Raw genomic sequence first — 25,581 nt, 5'->3', positions numbered from 1 at the left:
ACTCCCACCTGTACTACCCACACTAATACACCCTCACACCTCCCCTACTACCACCTGTACTACCCACACTAATAGACCCTCATACCTACCCTACTCCCACCTATACTACCCACACTAATAGACCCTCACACCTACTCTACTCCCATCTTTACTACTTACACTAATACACCCTCATGCACATAAGGTAGGGATGGCCATTGACCAACGATGATTGAAATCATCAATGGTTAATGGCCGGTTTCCCACCATCGATGGCACGGCTAAACCGATGTTGTGCTTTTTTTTTTTTTTTTTTAAGTGCCGGGACAAGGAGCATAGCTCCGCCCCCTAACCCAGGAAGCCACGCCCCCATGTTTTGACTGTCCCACAGGCCAATCAGTTAAAAGAAATGATGCCCATCCCTAGCACAAGGATCCCAAAATTAAGACTCCGCTTTGTTCGTCATGCTACGGGCAAGGTTATTCTTATCATATTTATTATTGACAACAGGACGACATTGACCAAAGGTCGACACAAGCAAACTATTAACACATGAAAAGGTCAACATGAGTTTTTCATCTGTTTTTTTTTTTTCCTTCACATGGATCAGGAACGTTAAAGTGTTCCGAGCACAGCGTGGCGCTATGCCCAAAGCATGCGGATGGAAGTGAGCCATGCAAGGTTACGCACTACACTAATTGAGGGTCAATGTTCCCTTAATATTCTGATGTATATTTTACATTGCGCATATTTATCACAAAAAGTCTTCATAAACAATATTTTTAGTTATTCCTTCCGGTATTAGGATAATTGTGGCTAGAACTGGGGAGCAAGCCACGTAACACTGCCCATGGAAGAACTACGCCAGCCACCCTGCGTGTTTGCTCCCGCGACTTGTTAACAGTCATAGCGCAGTAAACTGCAGGCCCTTGAATTTAAAATAGTTGTGGACAAGGGGTATACGTGGTATAAACACAGTCTCACCTGCGCCACATCCCATTGTCTGGCCCATTTAGGTTCCTCTGCAGAGCAGTCCCATTAAGTCGGGTTCCGCTGCGTAACTGGTGCGGTGTCAAGTTCCGCAGAAGAATGATCTGAACAGCAGCTTTCAGAGCAATACCGGACATCCAGCTGCATCGTTAGTTCAGAATCACTGGAATGACCTTTCCATGGAGGGCGTGAAACGTGTGCTCCGTCTGTGTGCTGGAATAGTGCGCTGCGCTACCCCCTGATATACTGCAATTCAGTGCAGCGCATCTTGGCTGCTTTAGTACAGAAGCATATACCGTATATTCATTCTATATATTTATACAAAGCTATGCACACACTGACCGGTCAGATCGGTTCCCTCTGGGAAGAACAGTAGCTGGAGAGGTTCCTTGATGTCACAGAAATAATCCAACATGGCTTCAAAGTGGCTCTTGTCCTCCTCCCATTTCCGTCGGATGAAGATGAAGGCAGCGACCTGCATGGCCCAGCCTATAAATACACATGAAAGCAATCAACGTGATGGATGGAAAGCCTGGGTTATACAGTTCTGTGAATGAAACACAGATGCATCATTCAGATCAATACGTCAGCGAGGCAAGACATTATTACAGTATGCATTTTGGCAGCACTTAGAATTAGGAGTTATTATACTCCAGGGTGCTCCCAATCGTAATGGCCCAAATTCGTCCTCGCTGGTCGGGGTTTGTGCATGCGTAAATCCCAGGAGCGAATGGCTTCCGCGAGTTTCACATTCGCTGGGCCATTAGCTCCAGGAGAGGGGGGGGGGGGGGGGGGGTATCTGTGTGATTGGGCAAGGGCTGGACATGTAAAACCAATGGGAGCTCTGTTTGGATGCGGCTCTGGGTATCAGTGATGTCACTTTGCTATTAATGGTGGTGGAAGCTTCCATTTAGGTCAGAAACTGATGCAAACCTATACTCTGTGGACAAGACTATCGGACAAAGGATGCAAACCAGGAATATGGTGGTATCGTGCCCGAGTGCAGAGCCGAGATGTGTTACAGCCTCAGAACACTGTTTAATGAACATATTTGAAAATGTTCATCCCAGCACACTACCATATTGTATAGAGTTACCCAAAAACATTATATTTCAAGGCTGCAGACTATTTCCTTCTTGGTGAGGAAGGACTTTTAGACAGCCGGATACGTAACACCATCAGTATCCGGAACAGCACACAGCCATATTCTCCAGCCCGATACGTTATACCCTCAGTATCCGGAGCAGCACACAGCCGCACTCTCCAGCCAGATACGTTATACCCTCAGTATACAGAACAGTACACACCGCACTCTTCAGCCCGATTAGTTATACCCTCAGTATACGGAACGGTACACAGCCGCACTCTCCAGCCCGATACGTTATACCATCAGTATAAGGAACAACACAGCCACACTCTCCAGCCCGATACGATATACCCTCAGTATAAGGAACAGCGCACAGCCACACTCTCCAACTCGATATGTTATACCCTCAGTATACGGAATGGCACACAGCCGTACTCTCCAGACCGATACATTATACCCTCAGTATACGGAATGGCACACAGACGCACTCTCCAGCCCGATTCATTATACCCTCAGTATACGAAATGGCACACAGCGCACTCTCCAGCCGGATACGTTATACCCTCAGTATAAGGAACAGCACACAGCCACACTCTCCAGCCGGATACGTTATACCATGGGTCCTCAAACTGCGGCCCTCTAGATGTTGTGAAACTACAAATCCCAGCATGCCTTGCCACAGTTTTGCTATAAGGGAGTGTTAAAACTGTGGCAAGGCATGCTGGGATTTGTAGTTTCACAACATCTAGAGGGCCGCAGTTTGAGGACCCATGCGTTATACCTTCAGTATACGGAATGGCACACAGCCGCACTCTCCAGCCGGATACGTTATACCCACAGTATATGAAATGGCACACAGCCGCACTCTCCAGCCGGATACGTTATACCCTCAGTATACGGAACACCACACAGCCGCACTCTCCAGCCGGATACGTTATACCCTCAGTATACGAAACGACACAAAGCTGCAATAAGGAGGATTTTCTTTGTTGTTTAATTATAGGATTTAAATTGCAGCCAATTATGGCTTTTCTTTCTATAGCCCGGGAACACTGGAAGCATATAATCACATAACTGGCAAGACTAAATATACGGTAAGAACCAAGTGGGCGTTTGCACTATATATATAGTACATGGTTATAAATACAACTGAAGTAAAATCTAAAGAGACACGCGCTTATCCACCATAACATAAGGCCCAAGCATGCAATATTTATGCAGTTACATTTCCTGGCACACATGTGAGCGGCTGAAGCATCTATTTCTGAGTAATTCTTCCCAGGAATGATTATTATAAACAAGGCAAGAAGTTTTTCCACTTGTAAAACATAAATGCGCAATGTATATAGAAGTAATTAGACATTCGCCAAGGGTTAATGGTAAAACATCTCTCATGCTGGTATTTAGCAAGATATGAACAAACCATGACATCGTTTATTTCTACAGTGTAAACACATTAAAGGAAAAATTTAAACACATTTTTAAAAAAGTGTAGGAAGTATGAAAAAAAGAAATGTTTTACACCACAAACTGACTTTTATATCGGCGCTTCCTCTGACTCTCGGTGATGTCCTGCTCTTTTGTTGATCTGACTGTATGCTATCCCCCTCCTGGTTGTCACATGAAGCCCTGTCCTCACTGACAATCCTCATCTCCTGATATACTCTGTGCTGCTGGGGACCCTGCTCCTCCCACTATATAACTCTCAGTCTGTGGCTTCCTGCTGCCTCCATTCCCCTCCTCACATCATGTCACTGCCCCTGTCACATGCAGCCCTGTCCCCACTGACACATCACTCATCTACGGATATAGGGCCTAATTCAGACCTGATCGATGGGCTGCAGATTTTAGGACCCTGCAATCAGGTTTTCACCGACCCACCAGAGTGAAATTCCGCGATTAGCTGCAAACCCATTCACAATGATTTCGCAGTGTGTGCAGTCTGGTATTTTCTTTTTCTACTATATGTTAACCGTGTATGAAAGGTGATTCATACGTTACCAACCAAATCCCAGGCTGCAGATAGCGCGAGATTCAAATCTCAGAGAATCCATTTGTTTAAAGTGTGCAGTCTGTACGTAGCCCAGGCTTACTCGGCAGCTGCCATAGAAACAGGCTGATCGGGGGCGGAGCTGACATAACAGGTTTTCCCCTAAAACTTCTAAGCACGCCTGCATTTTTTGTTACACTCCCGGAAAACATCCGGTTACAACTCTCAAATGCTGGCTCCCTGTCAATAAACTTGCGTACAGCTAGCGATAAAAAAAAGTAGCAGGCTCATGCGTAGTACAGGCCGTATGCATTTGCAGTCTATTGATAGTAGCCTGGCTTGCGAATTAGCATCCGTGCGATCAGGTATGAATTAGACCAATATTCTGTGCTGCTGGAGAACCTGTTCCTCCCACTACAGACCTCTCCAGTCTGTGGTTTACCTAGTTTTGGTTTATTACAGTTTGTTGCCAATTGTAAAGCACAATGGGATATTATATAAAAAAAAAGGCTACAGTTTGCTCTATTACTAACACCAAACTGTGGGCATCCCGGATGAATAAGATACTCTGGCTTGTGTGGAGTGCCAATGCGGCACATGCGCCGTCTGTCGTTACGTGAACGAAAGCATTATGTACAAACATGAACTAGGCCCTCAGGGAATCACATGCAATAAAGATAATCTTACGCAGAGTTTAGACAGTTTGACGCTCATTTTCCACATGCGTCACAAGACCAATAAGCCGACTGTGGCCCTTTTGGCCTTCTGTACTGATGGCTACTAACCTGTGACTTACTTAAATAACCAATAAGAATAACAACGGTAGCCACTGATACTTACCAGCCTAGTAGTGATTTCTGCAGAGTTACTATATAACAATAGACTGAATGCTTACGACACCATCGCCCTGCTTCAGCGATATCTTTGTAACCTACTGTAACCACAAATTTAGTGTTCATTCTAACACAATTCCATATTTCTAAACCTGTGCAGTTCCTCCTCCCTGGCCGGGGGGGTGGCTCTCTACTGTGGTGGTTCTAGCACTTGTCTTGTCTGTATATCAGTGCTCAAATACAGACCACACTGTGCTAAAAGCATCACAGCAGAGAGCAACACCCTGGGCAGCAAGGAGGAAGTGCGTGGGTACTAGAATCTGTTTATCATCATTAGCATACCGCAGCCCCTACTATAGCCGGACAACTGGTAGGCTTCAATGGCACAATCAGGCCTAGTGATGCCTTTAGCAATGTATTTCCTCCTTTGCTGTAACATACATGAATCGCAGTCGTGTATATGGTAAGAGGTTCGGACTGTAACCACAGTTTACCTCCCATCTCTGTTGCACTTAGAATGGGGAAACTTCCTTTGTTGAAGAAATCTGTCAAGTGTTGAAGAGTCCGGACCTTAAAATAACTGCTGTACTTGACGCTACATCCGCAGGGAGATATCGCTGTTGCTGTACAGCTGATATCAGCAGGTATAGGCTTAGGGGGAAAAGCACAGTTATAAATGTGCAGAGTGGAGCCTACTTGATATAACCAGCTGCAACCTAGCTGAAACAGCCGACGACCGTAGACAGATTAGGAAAAGCAGAATATTTCCTGGAAATCTGGCATTTACAAAACACATGAAGAGAGGAAAACAAAAATGATCAAGGCATGCCAAGTAGAGCAAGTGATCTTGTTGTACATTACATAGCAAACAGCTCTCCCTTTATAGCATCAATTCATTGTTAAACATGCTGCTTTTAATAATAACTTCTAATTCTGTAGTGTTATGGACTACCATGGAAACCACAGTCATATCATGTAATGAGCAGAGAGGCGCTGGAATGCCACTCTGATCTCTATTCTATACTGTGATCCCCCCCCAATATTACATGACTCACTACCGCTAGTCTCCCTTTTACCTGGAGCTCATCAAAATAAGCTTATCCCAATATGCCACATTATAGTCATCTGGATAAGTCATCAGAGCCATGAAGGGAAGCAGGGTTCTAGAAGGCTATCAGCTGCTATAGGATTATCAGACTGCAAGCCAGACCGAACGGCACATCATTTACATTAAGCCTAAGTAAGACTGTTTGCCTGTTCTATGCCGCCCGGACTTGCTTAAATAATGTGTTCTAGTCTAATTATAAAGAGCGACAGAAAAATCTGATGTTATATAAATAGAAATGTAAATTAAAGTATCCACTTAAAGTAGGGTGACACAGGGGTATATAATTTGAGGATGAGGACCATTTTCAAAGAATTGCAAGAATGTGTTTCTTGCAAGGAGCGTAGAGGTGCAGTCGTCAAAGATCGCTACGTTTCCTAAACGCCCGTCAGATCTTGGCCTCTGTCCCGGCAGAACTTCCACACAATCGGAAACAGAAACGTTTGTGTTTCATATCCTGTGTTTTCCACATCTGTCATCCCAGTTCCACTTCAAATGAGATGGAGCTGGGAAAGTTATCCGTACTCGCCAGAGATGTGCTAAGTACCATGTCTAAGTAATAACATGGAAAACCTGGGAAGACGGTTAGTGAGGAGGATGATGGATTTCAAAGCGATAAAGGGCAGGGGGGGGGGGGGGGTTCAATTCAAGCTTTTTTTTTTAATTCAGTAATTTTTATTGAAAGTTTTGACAATAATAAACATAGGCAGAGCGACTGGACGCATTAATTATGGCAGTGTGCATATGCAATAAAGATACCTCGTGCTTTAACATTTACGTATATAAAAGCAAATCAAGGATGTACATGTTAGCAGGATTATCAGTATAACATGGTGTGGTACATTCAGTACAGAAGTAAAGTCAATGCCCGAAGGCACCATTCGGGCAGACAATTACAAGAAGGAGGGAATATATTGACAAGTCCCACGTAACACGGTTGGCACATATGACCATCTTGCAACCATTATGAAAGATTCGTATAGCGCAAAAGCCACAAAATACAAGAAGGAATATTAGACGTCCAGCCGCTAAACATCCTAAATCTACCCTACCCTCAACTGACAAAACAAAATCCCAAAAAACCCGAAGCAAACCACCCCATAACCCCCCACCCTGTATGACCTAACCCCAACCTAGGTATACCTGGATCCCATTAACATAACCCCTACTCTAACCACAGAGGAGAAAAAGTTAGTGGCCTTTAGCTGGCGAAAGCAGCTACTCTAGCCAAAAAGAAAACCTAACTTACCCCTCCCACCCTAATCCCCCCACCTACTAACTATCCCACTAACTATCCCCTCCACCAAAATAAAGAATGTTGAAAGGAGAACTACCAGGGGCATAGAAAAAAAAAGGATATCAATACATCTATACTAGACCCCCCCCCCCTGTATCGGATGATAAACGGATGGGCTAGCTGGGGCGATGACCCAGAATGATACAAGCATATTAAAATAAAAGAGAAAAGAGAATCAGGATGTCAGCTCTGCAAAATCAGTTATGGCACACCCAACTCCCCCACCAACGATAAGCTGTGGAGCACCCAAGTCCCAGCATGTGGGGCATTAACGGGCCCTCTTACAGAGAAAGAGAGCAATACAGAAAAGTATAACTTGAATACACATCCACGTTCCTCCGTCCGAGGCCACTCCTCTCCCGGCGCTCTTAAGGGGGAATTCCCACTGACCTCCATCACAGACTACGCTCAGCCCTAATTGGCTGTAAGCATTTCCATGAAGATGGCTACAGCCAATCAAGGCTCAGCTCAGGCCCATGACCAATGATCTGTGCACGATTCTGTCAAACTCGCCAGCCAGAACCAGGTTTATTTCCTGGCGATCGCACCTTATTGCAAAGTGTAATAATTGCAAAACCGCATTTTTACCACGTTTGTAAATACTAAATCTAGAAATGCCAAATCAAATAAATTGCACGGAATACAGAGCATAGAACATTAAGCTGCAGCAATCACACGATCAGTAGGAGTGTGCCGACAAAGGGACACATTATCATGAAAAATAATAGGGATCTACGTTCCTGATTAATAAGCTTTGGGGGTATGCGGGCAGTTCCTACCACTCATGGCAGCTGCTGCAGCTTCTGATATTATTTATGGGATTGCTGAAGTAATCATCATCAGGCATGGAGGACTGCACTGAACAAACGTTGATAATATAGCAGCATGACCCCATGGAAAGAAAAAAACACCCTCGGATACGGGGAGAACTCACATTTGACTTGAACGTACAAATCTTTAAGACTGAGGGGGTATTCGATGTCGGCTGCTATTTCTGACGGGGGAAATTCTGCCTGTCGGGTATCTGTCGACCAGAGTGAAAACTGGATGGGATTCCAACTGCCAGCATTTTCTGACAGTCTGAATCACAGATTGAATACTGCCCTAAAGGAGCATACACACTGTACAATTTTTTTGACCAATTTGTTTGAAATATATTTCCATTGAACCTAGTGTCCTGGAGTAAAGATGTTGACGAAAGATATTGACGAAGGCAAATGACGAATGATGATGCGCATACCCGCCAGTTGTTCATCAAGATTGTTCGTCAACTGTGCATGCAGCTCAATTTGGATAACTTTCAAAAAAGAGCCTATAAACTGTAGCTAGATCTTTCGTCTGTCGCCAATATCTTTCGTCAACATCTTTCGTCCATGACACTGGGTTCAATGGAAATGTCTTTCAATCAAATTATTCAAAAAAATTGTACAGTGTGTATGCACCTGAAATCTCTTCAACTCAATGTCCATCTCATCCAGAAAGTAGAAAAAATTGCAGCAATGAAAGGGAATTATTTGGTAAGCATCTGTCAGCTTATAAATACAATATACTCTGCAGAACAGGGACGGTGCGTATGAAGAGACAATGAGAAACAAGTATTCAGGTACAAAAGAAAAACCATTACGTTAACTATGTTTTTGTGTTGACTATTTTTCTGTCGACCTTTCACCCTGTCAGCCATATGGTGTCTTTTAAGCCACACCGTGTGATGGTCATGTGAACATTCTCAGCCTATAGCTGCGCAAGAGCCATCTATAAATGTAAGGGTGGTAAGTGGGGTACAACTTAAGAACACATTCACATACCGAAACCGGGGACGGCTTTCAGGCTGGATTTCAGGCAGATTTTCTCCAGCCGGAGGTAACTGTAGCGGAGTAAGCCGTTCCATAGGAACATCCAGTCCAGCCTGGTCCGATGGTTCATTATAATGACACTTCGTTCTCCCGGTATAAACCCATCTCCTGTTATGACGACTTTTGCGCCAAAGACGAGCTCCAGCAAGGCCTAAGAGAAAGGTAAGACAGCGGTCACAACCCCGGGACTGCACAACTTCTGTTAGTGATAGCGCAGACGTAACATTCACGGTGTGATCTAATATATAGGAACAGACCAATCCCTACAGAGGCAGTCTCACTGAGTTTTACACTTCAATGTGTAACTATCTCTTTGAAATGTATATAAAATCATTTTTTTCATTTCTTATATTTTAGGGTGTTGAAAAAGACCCCAGTAAAAGATGTTAATATATGGAGAGCCAGTGACATCAATTATATATGGAGAGCAGTGACATCAGTAGTTATACATGGAGAGCAGTGACATCATCAGTTATATACACTGCTCAAAAAAATTAAGGGAACACTTAAACAACACAATGTAACTCCAAGTCAATCACACTTCTGTGAAATCAAACTGTCCACTTAAGGTGCCCATACACGTTACAATATTGTATTAATATCACATCTTATCGCATCTCGGTTTTTTTATGTGCAGCACAATACTTTTTGTACTAGATCTCATCTCATCGCAAAACTGAGATGCGATGAGATGCGATATTGTATACAATATTGTCACGTGTATGGGCACCTTAAGGTAGCAACACTGATTGACAATCACATGCTGTTGTGCGAATGGAATAGACAACAGGTGGGAATTATAGGCAATTAGCAAGACACCCCCAATAAAGGAGTTGTTCTGCAAGTGGTGACCACAGACCACTTCTCAGCTCCTATGCTTTCCGGCTGATGTTTCGGTCACTTTTGGTGCTTTCACTCTAGTGGTAGCATGAGGCAGAGTCTACAACCCACACAAGTGGCTCAGGTAGCGCAGCTCATCCAGGATGGCACATCAATGCGAGCTGTGGCAAGAAGGTTTGCTGTGTCTCTCAGCGTAGTGTCCAGAGCATGGAGGCGCTACCAGGAGACAGGCCAGTACATCAGGAGACATGGAGGAGGCCGTAGGAGGGCAACAACCCAGCAGCAGGACTGTTACCTCCGCCTTTGTGCAAGGAGGAACAGGAGGAGCACTGCCAGAGCCCTGCAAAATGACCTCCAGCAGGCCACAAATGTGCATGTGTCTACTCAAACGGTCAGAAACAGACTCCAAGAGGGTGGTATGAGGGTCCGACGTCCACAAGTGGGGGTTGTGCTTACAGCCCAACACCGTGCAGGACGTTTGGCATTTGGCAGAGAACACCAAGATTGGCAAATTTGCCACTGGCGCCCTGTGGTCTTCACAGATGAAAGCAGGTTCACACTGAGCGCGTGACAAGGAGAACATTCTGCTGCCTGCAATTTCCCAAAGGAGAGGATAAAAGCAGAAGACACATATTCTACAGAAAAGCAATGTCTCCTTATGCCAGAGATTCCCAGCAGAGATTGGAAATCTCTGTGTGATCATCAGAGTCATCAGTGTACTCTACTTTTTCTATCATACCATATATCATCGTTTGCTGATCCGCTCTGCCAGTCCCTCCATTGGTTGCCCATATTCTACCGTATTCATAACAAAATACTTCTACTCGCATATAAAGTTATTAACAAAACCTCACCAGCTTATATCTCCTCACTTATCTCAAAATATCTCCCAACTCGCTCTCTGCTCTGCACAAGATCTGCGTCTCTTCTGCACGGATCACCAGCTTCCATTCACTATTACAGGACTTACTTAAGAGGGTATTTAATCTCCCTCAGCCATCTCTCGACAAGGGAGATGGCTGCTGGGCCGTATTCAATGCGGTCTTCCCCTACAGCATTGAACAGGGGATCTCGGCAGAACGAGCCCGACTTCACAAGCAGTCGGCCGGGCAGTGACGAGCTCCCGGCTGCAGCTCCCGGCCACGCCCCCTTTTCGTCCTGCTGCAGGCAGGACATTGAGTCCCGCCTGCAAATTCTCAGTCGAGCAGAACGGGACAGGGTCACGGCTGTCGGGCCAGCTCAACAGCCGTGACCCAAGATTGAATACCCCCTTAGAATCTCATCAAGCCTCCAAACTTTCAAGTGTTCCCTGAAAACTCACCTCTTCAGGCAAGCCTATCATATTTATATACCACACGCATAACCCTCTGAGGCACTTATGTATTATATAGCTTCCCTTCTGGACTTGTAACTTGGTGGGACTGCTATGCTATTACTGGTGCCTGTCCTTGTGTTTCCCTCCTATATCCCTATAGATTGTAAGCTTGCAGCAGGGCCCTCCTACCTCCAAGTCTGTCTGTTGTTACCCAGTTTGTTTTATCACTGTCTACAATTGTAAAGCGCAACGGAATCTGCTGCGCTACATAAGAACACATGGATAGAGATTGGATCGAATCCGATCTCTATCCAATCGTTCTGTGTGGCTGCTCCCACCCGCTGCTCTCTCAACCAATCAGCTGCTACCCATTCATATCAATAGGAGTTTTGAGATTTCCTGCCCGCTGCTGGCCTCTCTGTCAGCCAATGTCGGGGGTGAGACGAAGGTGCGGGAGATGCCGCTGCTGCTGCCATGGACACATCATTCCAACACGTGGAACGCTGTGGCCAAATCCAGCATGACGGGTAGTTCATCTTTCCACCTGCTGCAAAGATCAACAGGCTCGATGAACGACCAGCGGCTCCCCGCATTGGATTGTCATCATGCCTACACACGGTAAGTTTTTAAACAATTGGTCATGTGTGGGCACCTTAAGAGGTTAAACAATGATGCCTGCAAAATCCCAGCCAACAACAGGCGAGGGGTAGTAACGCGTGGCACCAGCCTTACCACGGGTAACGTCAGCCAGGTAGCCACAATCCGGTCCGTTATCCATCGATACCAGCTGGGAGACAGGAACATTAACGGTAGAAATGGTCCGAGCATGAAAACGCTGCCGAAGAAGCTTCCCAGGAACAGCACACACACGAAGTAGACCCCTCTCCATGACACCATGGCTCTGAAACACAAGAACACGCCATGTATTAGCAGAAATCCGCATGCACACGTGTTGGGGCATTAAAGTGCACTCCATCAGCCACACAACGTGGGCCCTGGATATTAAAGTCTGAACCCATTTTCGCAAAACACACTGTTCAGTGCTACTCGGACATTCACAAAAGCAGCAGAAGGATTTTCCATTTCATTTCCATGGGGCTTGAAGCGTGTGTGTTACAAGCACAAGCACCATTGAAATAAATGGGAAAGTCAGAATATGCAATAGTGCTATTGTTGAATCTCTTTGGTAAGCTGATCAGGATGCCCTATAAGCCATTCATCCAATCGCACACAGTTTCCTACAGTGGGACGAACATAGGGGCAAACTAGATGGGCCAAGTGGTTCCTATTTCCCGTCAAATTCTATGTTTCTATGATTGGCTGATAGAGAGGATAATCTCAGCATTTCCTCAAAAAAGAGAATTACATTTTAATTTAATTGTGTTTTCTATGCAGAATTCACAGCTCTTTTGAAATGAATGGCCCACTGACTGAATGGGAAAAAAACACTACATTTGTGTAACACCAATGTGCTCCCGTACAGATAATACCCCTTTCAGACCGCACTTCTTACCTGTTATTTTGCCGTTTTTTACCATTTTAAAACGGTAATTTGTGCAGTCTGAAAGGTGCAGAGTGAATTTACCGGTTCTATTGAACTGGTATTTCTAAACGGTAATAAAGCAGGGTCCTACCCGTTTCAGACCCTTTTTTTTTTTCCATCCACTGTTTTCGAGTGTGGTGTGGGATCCCGACAGCCCAGAGTCAGACAGCATGGCGAGCGCAAAAAAAGCCCCTTGCAGGCTCGCTGCGCTCACCACGCTGCGGGCACAGTGGCTCACTACGCAAGCCACCTATTCTATTCTCCATCTATGTGGGTCGTGGACCCCCACGAGGGAAAATAGCGGGTGGCCGTCGGGCACCCGGCTGTCAGCGTTTTGACAGTCGGGATCCCGACTGTCGGGAACCCATCTGGCACCCCTGTTTATTATGGGTTAAAACGGGTTCAGAGTTGTAAAGGAACAAAAACTGCACTGAAATTTCTTTTAAAGACATGCGGTGTGAAAGGGGTTTAAGCTGGCTGACCCGTTTTTAGAAACATTTTAAAATACCTGGTCAAAGCCAGTTTTGCGGTCTGAAAGCAGCAGACACAGACTTTTACTAATACAGCAACATGCTATAAACACACTGGGCTAGAACAAGCCAACCAAATATTAACACTTGCGTTAACATTTTATTATTAACCTTGATTTATATGGCGCCACAAGGTGTCCACGGTACCTTATAAGGTATAAAACCAGAGAATAATAATAGTGCATTGTTGTAACACCAGTGGGACATGTTGTGCCATATACTTTGCATCTTCTTATCAGCGCACTTGTGAATATTTACAGACTGTGCAAACCTGCAAATATAACAATGTACAGAACAACGCTGATGGTTTATGTTTAATGTGCGTCGGTGACAGGCCCTCTAATTATACCGTGAGCTTTGCATGGTGAAACACAAACAAGTACAGGTGCACGATTACTATCACATATGTCATCACAAGCTGTAATCCGATTAGGTCTTAATCACAGCCTTGGGCCACCTCTGCGTGGGGCTGCCAATGCCGGTTGAATGGCAGGCTGTGTTGTTTTACTGCTGTAGTTAAAGTGCGGATTTAAACTTCACCAGCGGAGCATCACAGGTATTGTCCCTGAGTATCACAGGCACACAATACGGAATATACACCTTTCTGTATACTGTACCTTCCTATAGGCTGCAGAACAATACACAGGGAGTGTTGTCAGTTGCCGTGGAAGCGTCATCATTAAACAGTAGCTCTGCTGTCGGTTTGTGTTTAAAACAATGGCACGGTTGGCTGAATGTTGGAACCGATATTGCGACACGCAGCACTGTCTTCACAAAAGCAACACAACACATTTAATGTGTAAAGGTGCCGATACACTAGTAAGATTTATCTGCAGATCTGGCTGGTTGGAACAAAAACATGGTTATGGATGAGTGACAGTTTGTCAGTTTTCCAGCATTTCCAAGCAAATGGTCAACTGTCATTTGCTCTCATCATTAACCATGTTTTTGTTCCAACCAGACAGATCTGCAGATAAATCTGCGTGTGTATGGCCACCTTAAGTCTGACTGCCAATCTGCTTCAATAATAGGCAGCCTGTGGCCCCCCAAGCCCTCACTTGTGGCCCCCATCTCCTTTCTGCTTTGTGGTCAAATTTATAGTTTTTGAAAGGCCTGCTGATTCGGTATTACATAGAGGTGTCCCAAATCGTATGCAGCGACTAAAATATAATGAACGTTCCACTGCAGCACCGCGTGGCCCCCCTGAAGTGTATCATGGTACCTCTCACTGGTCTAAATACTATAACCAGTGTTCCTAAAAGGACTACAAGCACACAGTATAGGCTGCCCTATAGGATTACCAACAGTACCTTCCATTGTTAGCTGAAATATTAGACGTATCCTAAAGCAAAAAATCCATTCAAATGTGTTGTGATCAAGGCAAATTACCTGCAGGCGACACGCTGCTTAAAGGGACAGTCCACCTGCAGGCGACTTTAACGTGCCAATTGCAACTTTCAGTTAAGGCATTTCTCCAGTCCTCAATGACAGCTAAATGATTGTTTCTTGCCGACAGCCAGACACAGCGCCATCAATATAAAATAGGGGAGGAGCTTGATGTCACTATTCCACGGAAGCGACTTCAAACTGTATCCTCCGGCATCCGGTACCTGGGTCAACAATGTCTAGGTCGGCAGTCACTGGTTCAACAGTAACTAGGTCAACACCTATAAATGGTCCACATACCATAAGTCCACATGAGTTTTTTATATTTTTGGTTTAGACCGACTTGGTTCATACTTTACCATCCAAGTGGGAATAGACCTAGGGGGGTGTTCAATCTGGGGCCACGGCTGTCGAGCTGGCCCAACAGCCGTGACCCTGTCCCGTTCTCGGTCTGCTCGACCGAGAAAAAGCAGGTGGGATTCAATGTCCCGCCTGCAGCGGGGCGAGAAGGGGGGCGTGGCCGCGAGCTGCGGCCGGGAAGAGGCGAGCTGCAGCCGGGAGCTCGTCACTTCCCGGCCGTTCTCGGCAGAATGAGCCCTGCTGCTTGTGAAGTCAGGCTCGTTCTGCCGAGCTCCCCTGTTCAATGCTGTCGAGGAAGACAACATTGAATAGGGCCCAGCGGCCATCTCCCCCAACGGTGGCTGAATACCCCCTTTGATTAGAATAGCGTGCCGAGTGCAGCAACCATGCGTCGGGACACGGTAGACTTATACAGTGTTCATGTCGACACAGACAAACAAAAAACTAGTGTCGACCATAACAATGTTGACCATTTGCTCGTTTCGGCCATCTGTCAATGTCGACTGAGGGCATGTCGACCATTTATAGGTGTCAATATAGGTGTCGACCTAGTGAATATCAACAGACATTGTCAGCCCACTATATTACAGGTTCTCAAAGTCGGTCCTCATGACCCCACACAGTGCACGTTTTCCAGATCTCCTCACAGAATCACAAGTGAAATAATTAGCTCCACCTGTGGATATTTTAAAATGTGTCAGTGAGTAATGACTGCACCCGCCGGGTGACCTCGAAAACGTGACCTGTGTGGGGTCCAGAGGACCGAGTTTGAGAGCCACCTATCCTCTCCCTGTCATGTCAGTGTTGTCTCATTCAGACAGACAGAGTGGACACCCCCAGCAGGAAGGCTACAAAGGAAGATTCTTTACTGCAGATGTGCTGAAAAGCACAAATATAATAAAAAAAAACAATAATGTTTGATTGCAACAAAAACAACTAAAAATAAGAAACAATACAAATAAAGTGTGGATTACAGGTGTACCATACGCACAGATGGTGCACTGGTGTACTTACTCGGGCTGTCAACAGTGAATGCTGGATATGGATAAGTGGGAAGCGAGAAACCAGTCACCGTGTTCACAGCTCTCCCAGGCCGATACCCTGCCCTACTGCCCAGTAACGCGGCTATCTGGTCTCCCAGCAAAAAAACACATTAATCATTAACGCTAATTAAGACTTGTGCTGTGTGAGAAGATAGGCAACAATCTCTCGGGTGGAGGGGAAACGCACGGACTAGTTAGGAGATGCCAGCAATTGACCTTGATGAAGCATTTCAGAATATCAATCATTTAGGAGTTTACACCCGGCTTCCTTAGGGGTCTATTTCTGAAACCTGACAGATCTCTAGGTGTTCTGTTGGAGAAATGAGGAGATAGAACTTTTCTACAGTTATCATGCAGGAAACATCAGAGAAAGCACGGGTTTCACCAAAGATAATGATATAGAAAATATTTTATATCACATCCGTGTGTGCCCCAAATAGTGTGCGATTGGGGCTGAGCGCACCATGAATTCACAAAAACATTGATGCTTTGCAGGTCTAATCCTGATGCATTTGAGCGCAACAAGCGCGATAAGTATCAGCAACGCAACTGGACAGTCCCGGGGATACCATTACTTATCTCTGCCCAATAAGCAATAGCAGCTTGTTCTGCTACAGCCCCTGCCATACCCATAAGTAGAAGGCAATCATCCCACAGCATCTAGTCCTTACAGCATTGGACCGATGGGATGTGGTTGACAGTAATTAGGTCAACAGTCAATAGGTCGACCACAATTGGTCGACAGGCCATCATCAATCTCTTTCATGTGTCAACCTTACCTTAGGTTGACATTGTCAAAAGGTCGATACAAACAATAGTGAAAAAGTCAACTACCAACTGTCCACATTCCCCAGACCACCTAGCTGGTGTACAGGTGCAGTCATTACTAGCTGTCACATTTCCCAGACCACCTAGCTGGTGCACAGGTGCAGTCATTACCAACTGTCCACATTCCCCAGACCACATAGCTGGTGTACAGGTGCAGTCATTACTAACTGTCACATTTCCCAGACCCCCTAGTGGGTGCACAGGTACAGTCATTACTGTCACATTCCCCAGACCACCTAGCGGGTGCACAGGTGCAATCATTACAAACGGTTACATTTTTCACACCACCTAGCTGGGGCACAGGTGCAATCATTACTAACTGTCCCATTTCCCAGACCACGTACCTGGTAAACAGGTGCAGTCATTACTAACTTTTCACATTTCCCAGACCACCTAGCTGGTGCACAGGTGCAATTATCCCTAACTGTCAAATTTTTCAGCCCACCTGGCTGAGGCACAGGTCTAGTCATTACTGTCCCATTTCCCAGACCACCGAGCTGGTGCACAGGTGCAGTCATTACTAACTGTCACATTTTCCCAGACCACCTAGCTGGTGCACAGGTGCAGTCATTACTAACTGTCACATTTCCCAGACCACCTAGCTGGTGCACAGGTGCAGTCATTACTAACTGTCACATTTCCCAGACCACCTAGCTGGTGCACAGGTGCAGTCATTACTAACGGTCACATTTTCAAACATCCTGCATTCATTCCTAACTGACACATTTTACATAACCACAGGTGGCATGGAAAACATGGCCCATTAGCAGATCTTGAGGAGCGGTTTGGACAGCCCTGGACTAGATAATATACAATAAATGCATCAACTGACTGCAGTGTAAATATCCAGCAGCTTTTCCATAGATCATAAACAAGCATTTCAAGCACAGACAACCTTGGGCAGCGCCTGAGCTCCTATTCCCAGTTCACTATTCAAATATTCAACTGCCGTAGCACAAGATATATGACAAATACAGACAATGGGAGGGTGACACCTGTGTGCTGCACACAGCACAATCCACGTGAATAGGGGGAAACCGTACGATGAGTAGTGTCTAACTGTCCACATTTCCCAAACCACCTAGCTGGTGCACAGGTGTAGTCATTACTAATTGTCACATGTCCCAGACCCCCTAGCTGGTGCACAGGTGTAGTCATTACTAACTGTCCACATTTCCCAAACCACCTAGCTGGTGCACAGGTGTAGTCATTACTAACTGTCACATGTCCCAGACCCCCTAGCTGGTGCACAGGTGTAGTCATTACTCACTGTCCACATTTCCCAGACCCCCTAGCTGGTGCACAGGTGTAGTCATTACTAACTGTCACATGTCCCAGACCCCCTAGCTGGTGCACAGGTGTAGTCATTACTAACTGTCCACATTTCCCAGACCCCCTAGCTGGTGCACAGGTGTAGTCATTACTAACTGTCAATGTCCCAGACCCCCTAGCTGGTGCACAGGTGTAGTCATTACTAACTGTCCACATTTCCCAAACCACCTAGCTGGTGCACAGGTGTAGTCATTACTAACTGTCATGTTCCAGACCCCCTAGCTGGTGCACAGGTGTAGTCATTACTAACTGTCACATGTCCCAGACCCCCTAGCTGGTGCACAGGTGTAGTCATTACTAACGGTCACATGTCCCAGACCCCCTAGCTGGTGCACAGGTGTAGTCATTACTAACTGTCACATGTCCCAGACCACCTAGCTGGTGCACAGGTGTAGTCATTACTAACAGTCACATGTCCCAGACCACCTAGCTGGTGCACAGGTGTAGTCATTACTCACTGTCCACATTTCCCAGACCCCCTAGCTGGTGCACAGGTGTAGTCATTACTAACTGTCACATGTCCCAGACCCCCTAGCTGGTGCACAGGTGTAGTCATTACTAACTGTCCACATTTCCCAGACCTCCTAGCTGGTGCACAGGTGTAGTCATTACTAACTGTCACATGTCCCAGACCCCCTAGCTGGTGCACAGGTGAAGTCATTACTAACGGTCACATGTTCCAGACCCTAGCTGGTGCACAGGTGTAGTCATTACTAACTGTCACATGTCCCAGACCACCTAGCTGGTGCACAGGTGTAGTCATTACTAACTGTCCACATTTCCCAGACCACCGAGCTGGTGCACAGGTGCAATCATTACTGTCACAAAGTCGACAAGTACAAATGGTTGACTTGACAATGATCACTATGGCTAGACATACAAAAGTACACGCAAAAAAGCCTGTGTTGACCATTTTTGTGTCAACAACTTCCATGCTAACTTTTCCGCTGTGTTTTTTTGTTTCCCTCAGGTGAACCTTCTCCATTTCGACCTTATACATGTCGACCAAACAATCCTGTCGACCTAATACCTGTCGACTTAAAAGATCCACACCTGTTGCTATTTGCCCTTCTGGAATTGGATATCACAGACTACAATTTAAATGCCCCCTATATAGTCGGTATAGTTAACAGGGTTGATTACTACAACTGGTTGATCAAATTGGAGCCATTACACATCTTATACTGTATATCATCATGTCACTTTTACAAAGGTACATGTTGCACAACGGTTATTATAACTTGCGCCACATTCTGCAGTCTGTAAGGCTATAGTGGCCAGCAATGAACAATCCCCAGTAATGATTGATTATTATACCAAAGAGTGATTAACGTACAGTGCATCCAAATACAGACCAGAGTCCAGCTATTATACCCCAGAGTACACATCCGTTCAGTACTGTATATACACCAGGTTACACTGCCAGTCTCTCCAGCATTGGTATACTGGCGGCTACACCTGTGTTCTAATAACTAGGTGGAGACACAAACACAGGAAGAGTTGGCAGCCACGTTTGAGGAGTATTGCTTCACTATATCCTGCAACATTACACAACTACTTAAACATTATTGAAAACAAATTATAGGATGTTTCATTTGTTAACCTCGATAATCTCTGGCAATTAATAAGTGCCCTGCAGCTACAGATCATGTGAGGTGGCGCTATGCCTGAGATACTGACATCCAGCACAGAAAGCGGAGTAAGTGGTACTGTGCAGTAACATAAGAATGCACACATGGTAATATTATTGGAGTCATACCCAGCAGAGAGAGGAGGAAGTGGCACTGTGCAATAACCCAAGTGCTTGAGAATACACCCAGGGAAGGTGCATAATACATACAGGATAATAACATCATACATACTACAGAGTGTGAAGTGATACTGTGCAGTAGCCCAGTTGTGTAATACATACAGGATAACAACATTTGAGTTATACCCAGCACAGAGTGTGGAGGAAGTGGTACTGTGATGTAACTTGGTGCATGAGAATACACACAGGGAAATAACATTGGAGTTATACCAAGCATGTCATACGGGGCGCCACACAGGTGATCACACCCATTTCTCCACTCCACATGATTTCTAAATTACATGCTAGTTCGGTGGCACTGGAACTTCAATTTCATAATTATGGGCTTAGCTAAGAGCTATCTAATCACACTGTATCCACAGGGATGGGGGAGCCGTACTGTATATATATCAATGTATTGTATATATAACGTATATATATATATATATATTTTTTTTTATCAAACACACAAATGTTTACTGCACAATGTATACGTCTGCACATAACAGCGTATAAGGGTGTGGGGAGGGGGGGGGGTAATACTATATACTGTGTGTGTGTGTGTGTATATATGTGTTTATATATATATATATATATATATATATATATATCACAGGGCATATGGCAGCACTGAGCATATGTACACAGCACAGGGTGTGTGTGTGTGTGTATATATATATATATATATATATATATATATATATAGATATATATATATATATATATAGATATATATATATAGACACACAGAGCATATGGCATCACTGAGCAGCATTGTATAAAGGGGTTTATATGGCAGCAATGTATACGGGATACATATGCTATACAGCACAGGGTATATGGCATCCCATAGCAGAAGTGTATAAGTACAGGGTATATGGCGGCACTGCACAGAGGGCGGGGTGTGAGTGCTGCTGCTGCGGGTGGTATACGTACATATAGGCGCCGGGTCACCTCCTCCCACTGCTGCTGCCGCCGCCCGGCTCTGCCCCATCCAGCACCCACGGGAGGGTGACGAGCGGTAACGGCAGCTGTTGCTCCTCCTCCCCGGTCACTGACAGATGCCGGACCCGGCGGGATGACGTCACACCGTCGCAGCCCCTCTGGCGTCACGGGATGCAGGGGGCGGGCGGGGGAGTGTGACGTGTGTGCTGTGTGTCTGCTCGCTGCTGTAACTACACACCGGGGCTCTGCCTGCCTGTGTGTGTCACACTGTTACTGATCAATACACAGAGCCCCCATAGCACTGACCTCATCCCCATATAATCCCATGTCACTGACGTCATCATCACGCCCAAAGCACTAACATCATCATAATCATCACATATATATATATATATATATATATATATATATATATATATATATATATATATATATATATATATATATATATATATATATAAATAATAGGTACTTGGGTACTTGTTTCCTAGCACGGCCACAATCTGGAGTAATCGTGTCCCTTAATTAAGGGACACGATTACCCCCGATGGACCCGATTTCTTTTGAAATCAGGTCCATTTTGCCGGCTAGGATACAATATCGGGGGCATCGCGTCGGTCGGGACCATTAACATTGGTCCCGACGCGACCGACGCGATGCCCCCGATATTTCCATAGGCTTCAATGTTAAAAAATATTTTAACATTGAAATCTTGTCGGGAAAGTTAAAATATCGGGGGCATCGCGTCGGTCGGGACCATTAACATTGGTCCCGACGCGATGCGACGCGATGCCCCCGATTTCTGCATAGGCTTCAATGTTAAAATATTTTTTAACATTGAAATGGTGAAAAATTGTGAAAAAATGTGAAATGGGCCAATATGACCCATTTCACATTATAGATGTCCCCGTCGTCACCCCACGATAGATGCCAACCCGAAGCGTGGCGAGCGCAGCGAGCCCGCGAGGGGCGGCGGTACGCGTCCTCCGACCTTTTCATGCCCTACTATCCACTAGGGCGTGGAGTGAGAATATGATAGTGTGGCGAGCGCAGCGAGCCACCGAGCCCGAAGCGTGGCGAGCGCAGCGAGCCCCGCGAGGGGACGCGGATACCTTCACAGTTATACGCGTCCCCTTGCGGGCTTCACAGGTGTCCGTGGCGACGGGGACACCTGTGAAGCCCGCGAAGGGACGCGTTTACCTGTGAAGGTATCCGCATGCGCTCGCCACGCTTCGGGCTCGGTGGCTCGCTGCGCTCGCCACACTATTCTATTCTCACTCCACGCCCTAGTGGATAGTAGGGCATGAAAAGGTCGGAGGACGCGTACCGCTGCCCCTCGCGGGCTCGCTGCGCTCGCCACGCTTCGGGTTGTCGTCTATCGTGGGCTGGAGTTTACGCGCTTACATTTGGGGGGGTTGGGAATTTTTTTCATTGAATCCAATGTAAAATTGGGTCCCAGGGACCCAATTTACATTGGATTCAATGAAAAAAATCGGGTCCAAAATCGGTCGGTCGCATCGCATGCGACCAAATCGCATGCGATGCGATCGACCCGATTTTTCTGACACGACCACCCCGATCTAAATCGGTGTGGCCGTGCTAGGAAACAAGTACCGGTACTTGTGTACAATCACGGCTCCCCCGATGTCCATCGTATAGTAAAATATCGCATCGCAACGCATGCGATACGATCGCATGCGATTTTTAACAGAAATGCATCCAAATGCATTGAAATTAGTATCAAACATGTTCAATGGCCCCCAAATGTCATTTTTGAGGCTGTACCACCCCCACTATCAACGCAAAACCGAAGCGTGGCGAGCGCAGCGAGCCCGCGAGGGGCGGCGGTACGCGTCCTACGACCTATTCATACCCCCACTATCCACCTCAGCGTGGAGTTGAGAATAGAAAGTGTGGCGAGCCCGAAGCGTGGCGAGCGGACACGGATACCTTCACAGGTATACGTGTCTCCTCGCGGGCTTCACAGGTGTCCGCTGCGCTCGCCACGCTTCGGGCTCGGTGGCTCGCTGCAAATGGGCAAAAATCGCATCCCATCGCATGCCACTACATTTGGCATGCGATGGCATGCGATGGGAGCCGTGAAAGTACACAAGTACCATATACCGTATATGCCGGCGTATAAGACGACCCCCCAACATTTCCACTCAAAATACAGAGTTTGTTATATACTCGCTGTAAAAGACTACCCCCTCTTCCGCACACCTTCCACAGACTGCTGCTATTGACATGGAGTCAGGGAGACAGGGAGGGCAGACAGGGAGCAGGGACCAGTATTATAGTACCGTACCATATATTAACCCCTTGAGTGGTGGGTTTTGCTGGGGCAGGCTCCTGCCCCAGCAAAACCCACCACATAAAGTTTTATGACCCCCTCATGCCGCTGTCCTCCCCCCCCCCCCCCCCCCCCCAGGCATAAAATATATTGTAGGGTAAGCTCTCCTAGGCCCCCCCACCCCCCCTCTTATGCATACGGTACCTTGAAATAGGAGTATCCAGGTATGCCAGCGCTGCTCCTTCCGTTCTGCCTAACCGCCGATCACGTTGAGCATTGAAGTCGGCGGCAGGCTCGGGTATTTTCGGCGCGGCTCGGGGGGACTCGGGAGCGCTCAGGCACACAAGTTCTCCCGAGCCGTGCCGAAAACACCCGAGCCTGCCGCCGACTTCAATGCTCAACGTGACCGGCGGTTAGGCAGAACGGAAGGAGCAGCGCTGGCATACCTGGATACTCTTATTTCAAGGTACCGTATGCATAAGAGGGGAGGGGAGGGGGGGGGGAGAGCTACCCTGTAATAATTGTATGACGCACCCGGAAAATAATAATACCAGTATGTCACGCCGTGCACCCGGCGTATAAGACGACCCCCCACTTGGAGGCATTTTTTTCTGGGGTAAAAAGTCGTCTTATACGCCGGAAAATACGGTAATATTCCTCAAATTATACAACCAGAGCACTGACGTCATAATCATCAACATATGATGTTTCTATGGACAACAAATCAGATATGATCTATTATCTTTTAGAAGGTTTTAAATAAATAAGTAGATTCTGATTAGTTGCGATTTTGTCTATACTAGTATTGACATACTTGGTTGGTATTTAATTGCAGATCGTTTTGTAAATATCCCCCTAAACCAGGGCTGTGTAACACCGGCCCTCCAGATGTTGATGAACTACACATCCCAGCATGCCTTGCATCAGTTTCAGCATGGCCACATAGCAAAACTAATGCAAAGCATCCTGGGATGTGTAGTACACATCTGTCCCCTTACCATCTCTATAATACCCGCACCTCCTATTATACACCTACCATGTAATACACATCTGTCCCCTTACCATCTCTATAATACCAGCGCTCCCTATTATACACCTATCATGTAATACACATCTGTCCCCTTACCATCTCTATAATACCAGCACTTCCTATTATACACCTATCATGTAATACACATCTGTCCCCTTACCATCTCTTATATATTTGGCTACATCTGTCACTCAAAGTGTGTCTGGAGCTGTAACGCTGGGTTGTGGACTTCCATCTTAATTTATGATTGTCATCACCTGTTTTAAACAGGGTAATTGATAAGAAAGGTGTTTAAGCACAGGTGATGGTAATCCATAAATTAAGAAGAAAGTCCAGAAACAGAGCAATGTGTCCCTCCTGGAGAGGATCATGTTGGGAGGTATGCACCTCCCTCCCTCCCTCCCCCCCCTCCATTCACGGCATCCCCACGATTAAATGGCACATGCAAAACACTGACATGGCTATGGTCGACAATGAAAAAGGTTGACAAGATTTATTTTTCACTTTTTCAATGTTTTCATATTCATTTTCATGTGTCGACATGGACACCAATGAAGTGCCACACTTATGTCAACATTTACATGTGTTGACCTTTCTGTGTTGATTTTTTCTTGTGGCGATTCGCGGCACCCCCCGTGACCCCCTTCCCGCGATTTGCAGCACACCCCCGGTGACTCCCGCGATTCGCGGCCCCACCCCGTGACACACACACCCCCCCTCCTGCGATTCGCGGCACCCCGCGACCCCCCCTCCCACGATTCGCGCCAACCCCCCGGGCCCCCCCTCCTGCGGTTCACGGTGCCCCCCACGACCCCACCTACCGCGATTCCCCACCCCTGACCCCCCCTCCTGTCATTGCGGCAACCCCACGCCCCCGCCACCCACCCTCCCGCGATTCACTGCAACCCCCCGTGCCCCCCCCCTCCCACAATTCGCGGCACCCACACACCCCCCCCCCGCGCCCCCCCCTCCCGCAATTCACGGCATCCACCCACGACCCCTCCTCCCATGATTCGCGGACACCCCTAACCTCCTCCCTCCCCCCCCCACCCCCGCGCGCGATTCACGGCAACCCCAGGATTAAATGACACATGCAAAACACTGGCACGGCTATGGTCGACAATGAAAAAGGTTGACATGAGTTTTTGAAGATTTATTTTTCTTTTTTTGAATGTTTTTATATTCATTCTCATGTGTCGACATGGACACCGAT

At 46.4% G+C, this 25,581-nt stretch overlaps 1 protein-coding gene across 1 annotated transcript in view; it reads right to left on the bottom strand.

Annotated features, from left to right (window-relative positions):
- LCLAT1 (lysocardiolipin acyltransferase 1) overlaps positions 1 to 21,292 on the bottom strand; it is a 122,734-nt gene extending 101,442 nt beyond the window's left edge. Inside the window, exons 1-4 of the mRNA XM_083175503.1 lie at positions 21,037 to 21,292; positions 12,022 to 12,190; positions 9,087 to 9,285; positions 1,312 to 1,458 (exon numbers count right to left, since the gene is read on the bottom strand). Coding sequence (XP_083031629.1) covers positions 1,312 to 1,458; positions 9,087 to 9,285; positions 12,022 to 12,186 — 511 coding nt within the window. The 5' untranslated portion in view covers positions 12,187 to 12,190; positions 21,037 to 21,292. The remainder of the gene's footprint in view (positions 1 to 1,311; positions 1,459 to 9,086; positions 9,286 to 12,021; positions 12,191 to 21,036) is intronic.
- Positions 21,293 to 25,581: the final 4,289 nt, after the last annotated feature.

This window comes from Crinia signifera, chromosome 3, assembly GCF_055691185.1.
Source record: "Crinia signifera chromosome 3, ASM5569118v1, whole genome shotgun sequence".
Taxonomy (NCBI): domain Eukaryota; kingdom Metazoa; phylum Chordata; class Amphibia; order Anura; family Myobatrachidae; genus Crinia; species Crinia signifera.
This window is presented reverse-complemented; position numbering and strand designations above follow the sequence as displayed.